The 15,757-nt window shown below is 36.0% G+C and overlaps 1 protein-coding gene across 1 annotated transcript in view; it reads right to left on the bottom strand.

The window, feature by feature from the left end:
* The window catches only part of sorl1 (sortilin-related receptor, L(DLR class) A repeats containing), an 88,014-nt gene that overhangs the window by 48,837 nt on the left and 23,420 nt on the right, over positions 1-15,757 (bottom strand). The window contains exons 4-6 of the mRNA XM_073817825.1: positions 14,809-14,970; positions 14,472-14,539; positions 5,575-5,755 (exon numbers count right to left, since the gene is read on the bottom strand). Coding sequence (XP_073673926.1) covers positions 5,575-5,755; positions 14,472-14,539; positions 14,809-14,970 — 411 coding nt within the window. The remainder of the gene's footprint in view (positions 1-5,574; positions 5,756-14,471; positions 14,540-14,808; positions 14,971-15,757) is intronic.

Here is a 15,757-nt window from a genome sequence, read left to right as displayed (position 1 = left end):
CCTTTAATTTCTAAATCTGAAAATCAAAGGTATTTTTAGGAAATACCATGGCACATGAATATAGTAATCGAAGACATGGAAACTGTAACAGTAAATATGCAATTAAATTTATCAAGATGCAATCTCAAAGTCTAAAAGATGCATTGTATTTTAATAGCATCATAACTGGCATCTTTCAGAAGGTGGATGCGCATCGTTTTTGTGTGATTGAGCTTTTAACGAATCCTGTCAGGTGGTCAGAGGTCGGAAATTTTCTCCCAGGGTTCCATTTGCACCTAACACGTATATCCAACCTCCAATTTTAGCCGTCACAGTATCATTAAGCATTTATAGGCAGTTAGCCACAAACAGCCCCTCTGAGCAAACTGTCATCTCTCATTCTGCTGCCATAGTTTTCAAGTGTCCCTGACTACAAACTTGACTGCAAAAATCACCCATAGGAAGCCTTCTATTCTTACATGCCAACACGAATGGAATCGTTTCTGGCACAGCCGGCCTAATGAATATCTGGCTTTGGAGTCACTTTGCCGTCTTTGTGGAGAAGGCATTTATCTCTGGAACAACAGCCGTACTGTGCTGGCAGTCTCTCTCCCATCACTTAGCCTGGAAGACAGATCGGACTTTCAAGCATGAGTGAGGATGTGTAGATGCAGCGTGTTGGGAAAAAAAGGGTGAGAAATGCATTGCTGAGATGGTAGAGACCCTATTGAATCTATAGATTCACAGCAAAAATTATACTTTACCACAGTTTGCAATAAAAATAGCTTTACTTTTGAGTCTGTTCTTAATCGATTCGCTTCAGAAGGCTTTTATTAACCCCTGGAGCTGTGTGAAGTACTTTTTATGATAGATGGATGCACTTTATTGGACTTGAAAATCTCAACACCCATTCACTGCCTTCATAAAACTTGGAAGAGCCAGGATATTTTTTAATATAACTCCGATTGCATTTGTCTGAAAGAAGAAAGTCATATGTAAATCATAAGGGAATTTGAATTTTTGGGTGAACTATTCTTTTAACGTCTTGTAATGAATGCTATTTAACTTAAATGTATTCATTTGAGACCACTTGAATGTTCGCTAGATCGTGTTTAAAATCTCTCTTCGTCCTTGTTCTGTAAGAATCTTCTTTCATCAAAGTTCAGATTACACCCCAAAACCAGGTTATCACTAAAGCAGCTTGCAGGGCTATGGGGAGGTGAGGACGTGAGAAAAGAAAAGGCTTAATTATTACTAAGGATCTCTACGACATTATGGATAAATCCCTGAGATGAGAGGACCTTGGTTTCCACAGCTTTAATTAGTCTTAGAAGCTTCTCACTGCCAAAGGCTCTTGTGATATTCATTATGGTAATCCTATTAGCCGGGCTGCAGATAGAGGGATTCGACACAATGAGAGCAAAAGAGTGAGTCAGAGAGAGAGACACAGTGACTGAATGAAAAAGGGTGACAGACTGAAAAAAAGGGAGAGAAAGACTGACATCAATGTCATCCGACTGACAAGAGACTTTGGATATGGTCCAAAACCTAGTCAATGGCCTTGCTGCCTACTCTTTGCATAGGCAGCATCCTAACTAACAGTTAACCTCACAATTGACTAAATTCTGAATGTTACACAAGCAGCAAAGTGCACAGAGACCAGGGTTGCCACGTCTGTGTAATAAAACTAGTCCAGTGGCCAATCAAAAATAGACCAAAAGTAGCCCAATGACCATATGCCAAATATCAATATCACTGCTGAAAACCAATATATCGTAGTGATTGTAAACACAGCTCAAGGGCTCCTTACCAGTGGCCCTCTTTCACTACACTTAACATCTACCGCAGTTTTATCATTGGCTGAATATAAATATATTTAGGAACAAGCATTTCAGTCAAATATACTTTATGCAATATGTCAAACCATAACCAATTTAAAAAAAAAATCAACCCATGGAAACAGTTTAAAAGTAGCCCTATTCCGCTGGAAAACCGCAGACTTGGCAACCCTGACAGAGACTCGACTTATAATTGTTTCCAATAGTTTTGCGTTAGCATGTTGCTAAGCTAACAACACAATACAAATAACTATATTAATCTTTATTAATACTTCTTCAGTATTGAATGACTATTAACTATATTAGTATTTATATACAATTTAATTTTGTTTTACTATTCCTGTTGCAATGTATTGTTGCAAATTGCTTTTTTAGTATTATTTATAAATAATAATATAGTAGGGATGTCAAATTCTAAAAAATGTCAATGTGACATCAGTGGTTCAACCGTAATTTTAAGAAGTTACGTGAATAGTTCTGTATGCAAAGAAAACAAAAACAAAAACAAAGGCTTTATTCTATGTCAAAATGTCAAGCTTGCGTCATGGTACTCTCGTGAAGACGGCGAAAACTGAAACGGAAGAGAAGAAATTGTTCAATAAAGTCATTACATTTTTCTTTGCCCACACAAGTATTCTTGTAGCTTCATAACATTACGGTTGAACCACTGATGTCCCATGGACTATTTTAACGATGTCCTTACTACCTTTCTGGGCCCTGAACATTGCGTTGTTGTCTATGCAGGGTCAGACAGCTCTTGCATTTCATCAAAAATATCTTAATTTGTGTTCCGAAGATGAACAAAGGTCTAATAGGTTAGAAACGGCATGAGGGTGAGTAATTAATGACAGAATTTCCATTTTTAGGTGAATTAACCCTTTAAGATACGCCCCTAACCCCAGTTAAAAATAGGCATAACTGACCTAAGATGGTTTGCATGTTTTGGCTGGTCTCCTGACTGATTTTATGCATGTGAGATTGATAGACCATCTCAAACCATTTAAGACTGACAGTTAAGCTAATTTTGTTCAGCAGGGGCAGCTTATGCCACCTTAAATGCTGCCTCTGTAGGCAGCTCACTAAATTTTGGAGCAAAAGGTTTGTTCTGTAATTGAGTGAGCGAGTGAGAAAATGAGAGACAGAAAGACAGAGGGGGGTTGCTCAAGGGGTACGTCTGGCCAGCAGGGTCAGGGCCAGGCCACACAGAGTCATCAACAAGCCAAGGCTCTCAACAAGCCTGTCACTTTCTCTCTCCTCAAGAGTAGAGATATTTACAACCATCCCAGCCTGGCAAATTCCACAGTGCTGTGTGCCCTGGCCTGTTTACTATTTGTCTGTCTTGTCACAGACCTCTTTAGGATAATTTTGTTAATGCGCTATGTAGACAACCAAGCTTGCACTGCAAAGAGTTGCACGGTCTAACCATAATAACCACTAATTATCCCGTTTTAAATCCATCCACTCAGTATGCGAAGTATCCAAATCCGTTAAAAAATATTTGCTGGAACTGTGGCTCACCAGAACATAGAGAGCAAATTTCCCATAGCCGCTTGTGGAAAATTCAGAAAAATCATTCAAAGCGAGTGCGGATCGTTCCTTTTGGTATATGCCTTGTTAAAAAGCCAAAGTGATTCTCTATGAAATGAGATTCAGATGATTTTCAAGATCTTTGAAGGTACAGCACAGCCAAAAATGAAAATTCTATCATCGTTTACTCCCCATCATGTCATTCCAAACCAAACTTTCTTTTGTGTGTGGAACACAAAGTAAGATATTTCAGACAAAAAAAACGTTCCCACAGAAAGTTACACAAGGTTGGAACAACACGAGGGTGAGTAAACAATGACACAATTTTCATTTATGTATCTCCTCCTTCACAAACAAGAACAATAGGAGATTATAAAACTGTTTCTCCGCATTACAGCAGCGCTCTGTGCCGTTAACGCAGCGTAGTGTTGAAGACAGGACCATATGGCGGCACTGGGCAGCAGAAAGCATATAAGTGGTGCATGAGTGGTTAGAAGTACCCGGGGGAAACCAAGCCACAACTTCATTAACGGAACATAGATCAGAGCTGTCAAGCAGGCAGCTCCTCAAGCATGCTGTCCAGGGCCGTGGCGGTGCCATCCATGCAGCAGCGCTCATAAACAGCCCTCAAAACTCCCACGGAGTCTCTGGCTTTCAGAAGCTGCAGATAAATTGCACATTTCTTCCCACTTTAATGGGTGACTTGGGTCGAATGTTGCTTTACGCAAACCTGGCGGTGCCATGTGTGACCTGACAGATGCCTCATCCAGTTCTGGGCAGTCAGACGTTTGCTGTGGGATGAGGTTAGCGTTATGCCAGCTGATGTGGGGTGGAAATGATTAACCACTGAGTACACTCAAGGGTGAGAGATACACTGAAATATAACACTAGCTGTGGTGAGCATAGACATGTAGTCTAGACAGTCATTGTTTCAGCGACCAAAACTATGCACAACTTTGTGGAGGCATATCAAGTGAAAACAAATATCTCAGACTTTATTATGTTCTCATCTTGTATGTGATGTAAATAGGACAGTTTGACAGATACAGCTTGAAACTTTTTATTTTCTATGACTGATGACTAAATGGGTATCGGTCCGCTTCCAAACGAACTCTGGTGCGATTCGAATGAAATATGAACACAAATACAAATACTGCTAAACTGGCTTTATCATAACTCAGCTTTATCATAATTGCAAAAATACCAACAATATGGAGTTGTGCAAATGGGGAACTTCTGAGTCAAAAAAGAGACAGAATTTAGAGACAGAATTCCAAAATACTAATTATATATTGATACGAATGAAAACTGATGTTAAACATGCTGCTAAGCTAATGCCCTGATAAGCATAAAATACATGTTACACACAAATGAATCCATTTTAATTACACTTAACTATCTTTATAACTGTTCTATACAAGAAATCAACATTTCTTCAGTTCGCAATCTCGTATTTCTTCTTTCATCAATCTCATGGCAGTGCATTCCGGGTTTGTACTCTCTGTGTAGGATACACATGACGCTTCCTTAGAATCTGGCCAAAATTTGGCCTCTTAGGAGGAAACATTACTAAACCGCCTACCTTCTGGAACAGTCTTCATACCGGAAGCCTTAAATATTGCCTTCCAGGCAGCTCGCTAGGTTTTGGAACAGAGCAAGAATGTAACAGCAACACGTTGCATAACTTTGAACATTGCTTGGGTATTTTCACAGTTTTCTGCCTCTGCTCTATTTACAGTCAGATATTTAGCAGATGCTTTTATTCAAAGTACAAATCTTACAGGTTGTGTTTTCAGAGCACGATGGTTTTGCAGGATTTAAACCTGCAACCTATGGTTACCAGCCCAGATGATTAAGCACTACACCTTATAGAGGGTCACCTGTCTAAATTACCCTCCTGCCACAAAGTTCAGAAGTTCCCTGATGACTAAACACACCAGCAATCCTTCACACTTGACTTCAAGGCTTTAAATAAGCCTGTTATCACTGCCTGTTCATCTTGAGCGGGATCCTTCCTCCAGCTCTTCAGAGGAGTGTTTACTCACACTCACAGGAGAGGCATTCAGGGAGTTTGGCACGGATCTGACTCTCAGCACTCGGCACATTTTCTGTTTTTAAATTCTAGCTCAATGCTGTGTGTTTTTCCCTATCTTTTGCTATATAAAAGACTGAAGCTACAAATTATCCTTCAAAAGTTTGCAGATTCGGTCTCGTCGCAGTGCACCCTTACCCTGGTGGTGGTGGCAAACATGTACTTGTCCCGTAGCTGGAAACTGTCCACCTTCTCTAGGATAACTCTGCGGTTTTGCTCGTCCTGGAAGAAGTCTGTGCTGCTGAGGATACTGGAGTCTCCCTGGGGCTCATGGCGCTGGACAAACACTGTGGTGGGGTTGTCGTACGGCTCTACACCCCTATGGGAAAAGAAAGACACACAAAGCTGGACATGTTTGTTTGGACATACTTGGACACAAGTAGCATGTGGTGGACTTCTGAAACACCCCTCTCCAAATTTACATATATGTTTTTTCAGTTTAAAGGAGAAGTTCACCTCCAGAACAAAAATGTACAGATCATTTACTCACCCCATTGTAAGAAATAATGTTTTCTGAGAAAAAACACTTCAGGAATAATCTCCATATAGTGAACTTCTATAGTGCCTGTGAGTTTGAACTTTCAAAATGCAGTTTAAATGCAGCTTCAAAGGGCTCTAAACGATCCCAGTCAAGGAATAAGGGTTAATTTGAGGTTAAAAAGTATATCAATTGTAATTTATTTAATTGTTTATTTATTTTTAAATAATCGATCGTTTCGCTAGATAAGACCCTTCTTTCCCCTTCCTTTGAAAGAGTAACTTGGGGCCACCATTGAAGTCCACTGTATTAAGATTAATCCTGAAATGTTTTCCTCAAAAAACATAACTTCTTTACGACTGAAGAAAGAAAGCCATGAACATCTTGGATGACAAGCGGGTGAGTAAATTATCTTTGTTCTGGAAGTGAACTTCTCCTTTTAACATAAGTTTGTGTTCCATTATATGTTTATATGGCAAACATACCAGTCTAAGCAGCATTTATAGCAATAGCCAAAAATACACTGTAAAGGTGAAAATTATCGATTTTTCTTTTATGACAAAAATCATCAGAATATTAAGTAAAGATCATGTTCCATGAAGATATTTTATAAATTGCCTACTGTAAATAAGTCAAAACTTCATTTTTGATTAGTAACATGAATTGCTAAGAACTTAATTTGGACAACTTTGGACTTTTTGTTCGCAACCTCAGATTGCAGATTTTCAATTAGTTTTATCTCAGCCAAGCTTATTAATTAGATTTTCAGATGTATAAATCTCAATTTTAAAAAATGACCCTTATAACTGGTTTTGTGGTCAAGAGTCACATTTATTCAGAAATCAACAAATAACATATTAATGTGCTAATCTTAAAAAACTAAACTATTAAAAGTGACAGTAAAGACATTTAGAATCTTACAACAAATGATTTCCATTTTTAAAAATGCTGTTTAAACTTTCCACTTATCAGAATCCTGAAAAAAATGTAAAGGATTAGTTCACTTCCAGGATAAAAAATTTCCTGATAATTTACTCACCTCAATGTCATCCAACATCTTCAAATCTTTCTTTTTTCAGTCAAAAAAAAAGAAGGTTTTTGAGAAAACATTCCAGGATTTTTGTCCATATAGTGGACTTTAATGGGGTTAAAGGTCCAAATTGCAGTTTCAAAGCAGCTTCAAAGGGCACTACACAATCCCAGCCGAGGAATAAAGGTCTTACCAAGCAAAACGATCAGCCATTTTCTTAAAAAAATGTACATTTATATACTTTTTAACCACATGTTCTTGTTCATGATGTGTATTCAGTTCAAAAAGGTAGGGCAGAGTGAAAAACATCTTATTTTCTCCTCCAACATTGTTATTTAACCTTTTTTCATATGCGTTTGACTTTCTTTGCACATTCACTTTGTAAATACTGGGTTGTTACTTTCGTCATGGGTGCATGATTACATAAGTCTTGATGCGAGCTGGTGCAAAGATGAGCATTTGTGGTTAAAAAGTATATCTATTTTCATTTTTTTTTAGAAAATGACTGATCATTTAGCTAGACATGATCCTTATTCCTCAGCTGGGATCGTGTAGAATACTTTGAAGCTGCAATTTGTACCTTCAACCCATTGTTACCCACTGAGGTCCACTATAAGGAGAAAAATCCTGGAATGTTTTACTCAAAACCCTTAATTTCTATTCGACTGAAGAAAGAAAGACATGAACATATTGGATGACATGGGGCAAGTAAATTACCAAGAAATTTTTATTCTGGAAGTGAACTAATCCTTTAAGCCTCCAGAAATGTTTTCAAAATTGATAATAATAAAAAAAAAAATTCTTGAGCAGCAAATCAGCATATTAGAAATGATTTCTGAAGGATCATGTGACACTGAAGACTGGAGTAATTGCTGCTGAAAAATCAGGAACCATAGGAATTTATTTATTTATTTATTTTAGAAAATGACCGATCGTTTCGCTAGAGAGGATCCTTATTCCTCAGCTGGGATCGTGTAGAGCCATTTGAAGCTGCATTGAAACTGCAATTTGGACCTTCAACCCGTTGACCCCCATTGAAGTCCACTATATGGAGAAAAATCCTGGAATGTTTTTCTCAAAAACCTTAATTTTTTATTCGACTGAAGAAAGAAAGATATGAACATCTTGGATGACATGGGGCAAGTAAATTACCAGGAAATTTTTATTCTGGAAGTAAACTAATCCTTTAAGCCTCCGGAAATGCTTTCAAAATTGATAATAATAATAAAAAAAAAGTTTCTTGAGCAGCAAATCAGCATATTAGAATGATTTCCGAAGGATCATGGGACACTGAAGACTGAAGTAATGCTGAAAAATCAGGAATCACAGGAATAATTGACTTTGAAATACATTTAAATAAAAAGTCATTAATAATACTTTACAATATTACTGATTTTAATATATTTTTGATTGAATAAAAGCAATCTTAAAGGAACCGTATGTAAGAAATTTATGTCAGTTAATCATAAAATGGCCCTGACATGTCACTAGACATTAAGAAATCATGTTAATTTTAAATACTTATATCACTGACAACAGTGGTCCGGCCAGGATATTGTCATTTAAAAGTGAGAGTTGCAGCCCTTAACTGATGTTATTGTTGTCGTTTTGTGTTTTGGTCTGAGGCGCCACCCTCCAGCTATCTACCAATCACGAAGTCAGTAGAGTTTTGTGATCCGGGTTGCCAGTTCTGTTACAGCTGCAGCTAGAACGTGTCGGATAAAACATGTATAACGTTACGAAACGTAAAAGACCTCGTTATGAATCCGAAATACGTCGTGACAAAGTCCGAAACAAAACAAGGATTTGTATAGGAGATGCCTTTGAAAGATGCAGACGGCTGAAAACGGAGAAGAATTTGAAGACAGACGCCAACGTTGCTTATTTTCTCCTGGACAGGTAAGATTCATCTATGTTTGGCTAACTTTGCTTCTGTACACAGTGGATTTTCCGCGGTCGGCCGTGCTAAATGCGTTCATAAAAAGCTTTATATCGCACCACTAGCAGGGTATGAAAACAATCTATGTTCCGACTGAAATGTGGTATTACAGTACATCTTCGCGAAATATTTGGCTAATCGCCATCTGTAAATTTTTGCGATACATAATTACTTCGCAAAACATCTCTTGTGAAGCATAAACATAATAATAGAAGAAAAACAAATTACTGTGTAGGACTCGTCACTTGTCATTGGAAGCTCCTTGTAGCAGCCTACTCCTGCAGCTTAGCTGGCAACCTCGAGTCAGGGGGAGGAGCGGGAGGGGGTACACCGTTCTACAGTATTTTGAAAGTGATTGCAGTACCAGTTTTGGCCACAATCCTACATACGGTTCCTTTAACATAGAATAACATAACAGATCTCTTTCTTACAGACCCTAAACATTCAAACAGTAATGCACTTATTAAGTCGAATAAAAGCTTAATAAAGTGTATGCATTTAACAAGCACACTGCTCAAAAATAATACAATAATAAAGCAAGTAATTTGTTTTCTATTGTATTTCCTAATGACATGCAATGTGCTACACTGCAAAAACGGCACATGGCATCCGCAGCGGCATTTATCAAACATGATCAATAGCTACTTCCACTTGCCAAGCCAATCCAGGCAGCTTTACATTTCACAACTTACACGGAGCTGAAGAGGCAACCAAATTTCCTCAACTGTCTCCTGCACGATGTTACTGATATGTTACTGATAAATTATTCAGGGTGAATGTGGGAGATCAAGGCAGGGAGGAATGGGCAGCAGTTTTAGATAAACGGACTGGAGAGTCTGTCTTTCTCTCGAGTCTGGACAAACGGCCTGACTTCACTTCCTCTGTAAACATACAGGGGTGCTGATTGTTGAGACTGGCTCTTAAATCACCAAGCTAGAGGATAAAGGGATTATCTCGCAGGGGAACAAACACACAAACCTCGCCGTTTGCTTTCTATTTCACAACTGGGAGTTTAACACATCCAGCAGCAGGGTGAGAGACGGATAAAAGCAGGGGCTTACAGCTCTTTTAACCAGACCTGCAGCTCCGCCTTTAGTTTGTCTAGATTAAAACTGAAAACCAATTGAGGGCTCAGAGGACACAGCCAGCAAACTCACACCCAGAAAAACACACACACACACACACACACACACACACACACACACACACAATGAAAGTCTGTTTGTTGACCTTTAAAACAGCAGTCAAGCCAAACTATTTGACAGAACTTCTTCCCTCTGACTGCTAAGCTAAAATAATAAAATACACCAAAATATTACAATTCTCGTCAACACCAAAAAGCCGAAAATTATTTTGATGTTATGGCCAGTATTAAAATTCTAAATTACTTTGTCTCAATTACACAGTGTTCAAAAGTGTGGGACCTGTAATACTTTTTTGCTTGCATTTATTTGATCACTATACAAATAACTATTTTCTATTGAATACATTTTAAAATGTAATTTATTTCTGTGATGCAAAGCTGAATTTTCAGTACCACTGCTCTAGTCTTCAGTGTCACATTATTCTTTACAAATCACTCTAATATGCCGATCTGCTGTGTAAGAAACATCTCTCATTATTATCAAAGTTGAAAACACTTGTGCAACTTAATATTTTAGTGAAAACTCTGTGTGTATTCAGAATGATTTTTTTATTAAAGACAGAAATAGTTTGTGACATTATAAATTACTTTGCTTTTGATCTATTTAATGTGTCTTTGCTAAATTAATATATATATATATATATATATATATATAATAATAAAAAATCTTACTGATCCCGAACCTTTGTATGGTCATGTACTTAATAATAAAATAAAATAAAATAAATTTATTTGAGATGGAAATATTCTGTAACATTATAATTGTCTTTGCTTTTGATGTATTTAATGTGTCTTTGCTAATTAAATAAATAAATTAAAAATCGTACTGATCCCGAACCGTTGAATGGTCATGTACTTAGCAATAAAATAAAATAAAATAAAATAAAATAAAATTCTGTAATCCCCAACCCTTTGAATGGTCATGTACTTAGCAAATAATAAAAGTAATATAAAATAAATTTATTTTTTTAAAATGGAAATATTCTGTAACAATATATATATGCCTCTGCTATGAATTCCTTTGCTTTTGATATACTTAATGTGTATTCACTAAATAAAAATCTTTAAAAACATACTGATTCGAATGGTCATGTAGCAATAAAAAGTAGTTAAATAAAAAATAATTAAATTAAATAAAAATAGTTCTAAATGCTACAAGTGAATTTAGGCATCACAGCATAATGTAAGTATGAAAAATGGATAGTAGCAAAAATAGTACTGCAAAGGATTACATTTATCAGTGTTATTAAACTATTAGTTTTTTCTTTAAATATTAACATAACAAAAATAAATCTAAATCTAAAAATTGAGAAAACAAGCTTGAAAAATGACATTAAAACATTTGAATTATCATCCAATAACCAATATAGTACTGACACATCATACATCCTTAAAAGAGATCCAACATCTGAAAAGGGTTTGATATGGTTTTGATCTCCCTCTTTAAAAAAAAATGACAAAAAAAATCTGTCAATCCAGTAAAAGAGAGAACTGTTTGAAAAGTGCAGGTCCTTCTGACAAACCAGAGCCAGGCTCAGTCTGAGAGAGCTCTTACAGCAAAGAACAGAAGGGTTATCGCTGCAGTAATGGTGTAGTCGGTCTCCGAGCTCTGGAGTCATTTGTGTTGGACCATCGCAGTGGGTCGCTGATGTTATCTCCACAGGCACCGACTGCCACTCCAGCCGATGAAATGGGCCACGGCTGGCAGACCCAATCAATTATTAATACGGCCGCAGTCTGAGCCTCATCAGAGAAACATCCACAAGCGACTGTTTCACAGTCAAGCAGCCTGTCTGGACGGTAGCCCGCATGCTTGACAACACCGACCGCTTCCTTATATACCTCAGACTGTTATGTTGCAATAATGTGCAAAACAAATCAGTCCTTGCATCAAGACGTTGTACAGCCAAAGTTAAAAACGCTAATCATGTCTGTGATGTATTATAGTCATAACATTCTAATTAGCTCCGGTCTTGCAGTCGGATCATATCCTGGAGCATAATGTTTACGGAACGGGAGAGCAATAAGCGCCACTCTGTTATTTCTAGTTGCTTCTTGCGTTCGATGCCAGTCCCTGATTGTGCAAACACTAAGTGCTGGCTGCAGCCCAAAGCAAGAGTTTCACATTCCTACATAAACTCGTGAATCAAGAGAGGCAGCACAGAGCGTTCAACCCTCTTCAAATTACAAACACCGATACAAAATTCCTGTCCAGTGTTGAGAGCAAGCACTGGGTTTGCCAGTGATCTTCCTGAGCTCTGATCACTTGGTTAGTTTGGCGTAACAACGAGCAGGAAACTCACAACCCTGTTCTTTAAGATAGCAATCGAAACCATAGAAATGAGTTGTGTATGATCTTTAGCATCTATTTGATCCAAAATACAGTGAAAACCATAATATTCTGAAATAATATTACAATTAATACATAGCAGTTTACTATTGAATAAATTTTAAAAAGACATGTACACTGTTCATGTAATGGGAGGAATCCCATGAATTTTTTTAGTCTTCACTGTCACACATCCAGCAGAAATCTGTTATTATCAATGCTGATATATATCTTCTGATATTTTCTTTAGGATTCTTTGATTACAGTTAAAAAATAATTTTGCTCCATTTGAATTTTGTTCTAAATTCCATTTTATTTTGTTCCAAATTCCGTTTTAGTCTGTTCCAAATTCTGTTTTATTTTGCGAACAGAATTGTATAAATTCCAATTTATTTTGTTCCAAATTCAATTTTTTTGTTCCAAATTCTGTTTAATTTTACAAATTCCATTTTATTTTGTATCAAATTCTGTTTTATTTTGCAAACAGAATTGTATAAATTCCGTTTTATTTTGTTTCGTTAGAATTTTGTTCCAAATTGCATCTTACTTTGTTCCAGATTCCATTTTATTTTGTTCCAAATTCTATTTTATTTGACAAATTCCATTTTATTTTGTTCCAAATTCCATTTATTTTACAAACAGAATTGTATAATTCCATTTTATTTTGTTCTGTTAGAACTTTTTTTAAATTTCATTTTATTTTACAAATTCTGTTTTATTTTGTTCCAAATTCCTTTTTTGGCAAACAGAATTGCATAAATTCCATTTTGTTTAGTTTCGTTAGAATTTTGTTCCAAATTGCATTTTAATTTGTTCCAAATTCTATTTTAATTTGTTCCAAATTCTATTTTATTTGACAAACTCCATTTTATTTTGTTCAAAATGCTATTTTACAAACAGAATTGTATAAATTCCATTTTATTTTGTTCTGTTAGAACTTTTTAAATTTTATTTTATTTTACAAATTCTGTTTTATTTTGTTCTAAATTCCGTTTTATTTTACAAAATCCATTTTATTTTGTTCCCAATTCCGTTTTATTTTGTTCAACATTCAATTTTATTTTACAAATTATGTTTTATTTTGTTCCAAAGTCTATTTTATTTAGCTCCGTTTGAATTTTGTTCCAAATTCCATTTTATTTTGTCCCAACTTACACAATTTAACAGCAATTTATTAAAGGTTTAACAAAAATTAAGTTTTTAAGGCCCTATAAAATGTATTTTTTTATGTATGTATGTATGCATTTAATTATTTATTTTAATTATTTAATTATTTAATTCAGTTTCATTTTCCCATTAATTTTCTGGATTTCATTTTAATGGTTTCTTTTAAGAATCAAAATTTATTTTTTTCAGAAATACTGTCTTGAGTAGACAGAGAGGCTGAATTTTTCTTGTAAATAACCCTTAAAAAGTAAATTTGTCATAACCATTTTATTAACAGTAGTACTGTCATTACATTTAGTAATATATTTCTGTCACAGTTTCTTCAAGTTAAACCAAACTTTTATTTTGACAGGTTGCTGTGAAGACCTTTAAGTTTCTGTTTGTATATGATATGACGGTAGTTTTGCTCAAAAGAAAATGTACAATCCCCAGAGCTGACCCTGGGAATTTTTATGACTGGATTACGCGATTCCACCTGCATTTTTCTTATCATAGAAATCGTAGGGCCCTATTTAATGCATCCTTAGTCAATAAAAGTAATAATTTCTTTAAAAATTAAAATCTTACTGAGCCCAAACTATTGAAGTAATTTATAGTCGTCAACATTTGAAGTGGATCAAAAACCTTTCATCAGAGTTGTCTGTATGATAAAAAGGAAGTAGATATTTAGGCAAGCATGTTTGTTTCCTCAGTTTGTTAGGCTGTAAAGCTGCATGCAAAACATGACCTCACAAAAAAAAGCAATGTAGCTTTTTGTTACCACTAGCAGCTGGGAAAAAGTAGCTTGTTTCTAGAAAAGCTACTGTTTATAACCCTGAAAAAAAAAGTATTTAAATTATCAGCCTGACTACTTTTGGCAAACACAATCATAAAACTCCAAAACAGATTTCACGCTGGACACATTCACAGAGCGATTTGCGTCAACACACTTAAAGTGCTTGAACTTACCAGAAGTAAGACTTCACATGCTCCTGAATTAACACCCACGTCTCACCAAAGTCATCTGATTTCCACAGCTGCCAAAAGAAAATAGAAAGAAGAAAACAGAAAGAATGATAAGCCCTTAAGTGTCAGCAGTTTCTGTTACAACATTTAACATGATTCAACATTTACCATGAACCAACTTCTCACACGAAAATTACAGCTGATTAGTTCAAATCAAAACAAGCTGCTTAGTGCACAAATTCACAAAGGGTGATTACTATAAATAGCCTAAAATGTCAGTGCCGCTGCACACACAATATACAAAAAAAGCCATACAGATGGAAGACATTAGTGTTCATACCTGTTTATTGGGGTGAGAACTGTCATAACCCAAGACCAGGCTGGGCCTCTTACTGTGCAGCAGTAAGTCTGTGGGCTTGAACGGGATGGAGAAACCCTGAACAGTACTGCAGAAGTCAAAGGTGTTCCACAGGTAACTGTTCGTGGTGTCAGTAAAGAGATACTGCAAGGGAAAAGTTGAGAAAAGACAACAATTAAAACAAAAAAGGTGTAAGTTCAGCAAAAATAGAAAATTTACATAAATCGTTAACAATAATTATTGCGCGATAAAAAATTTCTTAATGATCGACAACAAGAGTTTGATAAATGTCCGATATAATGTCAACGATACAGTCAGAAGGCTTTTTAATCTACAAATCGCTATCATTTACCACAGATTTACTGTAGTAGCACTAACTGTGCCAGTAATGTGGGTATTCCTGTCGAATTTTAATATATTAATAATGTAGACATTTAATAAATTAGGTCTGTGCAATTATTCAAAATTCAGTTTCGATTTTGATTTCGGCTTCAAACCATAATCGAGATGAAACGATTATTGCGCCCCTCTGCAGTGGTGTGCTTTTGCTCCTCCATAAAAGCCTAATTTCACATGCAAATCATCAAAATCAAGTAACGTGACTTCATAAAACGGAACGTGCTTGACTTAAAATTTTTGGATGTTGTGTTATTAAAAGCGCAAAAGAAAACAGAGCAGAACATAGACATGTAAAGTTATCTTTTAGCTCAAGGTGCGCGCCTAAACTGTCAAATACATGCAAAAATATTACCAAATGAGGCACTTGGTGATTATTCATGTAAACCCTTGTCAGTTATGTCTTAAATTATCATAAACAGTTGAGAATAAAAACATGTGTGTAGCAGTATATTGGATCCGTGTGGCTCCTAAAGCGGCAACAATTAATATTCCTTTTGCCGTCTCTGTGCTTAATATTAATAAAACGTAAAAA

Source organism: Garra rufa, chromosome 14, assembly GCF_049309525.1.
Source record: "Garra rufa chromosome 14, GarRuf1.0, whole genome shotgun sequence".
Classification (NCBI taxonomy): domain Eukaryota; kingdom Metazoa; phylum Chordata; class Actinopteri; order Cypriniformes; family Cyprinidae; genus Garra; species Garra rufa.
Note: the sequence above shows the minus strand (reverse complement) of the source record. Positions and strands in the feature narration are given on the sequence as shown.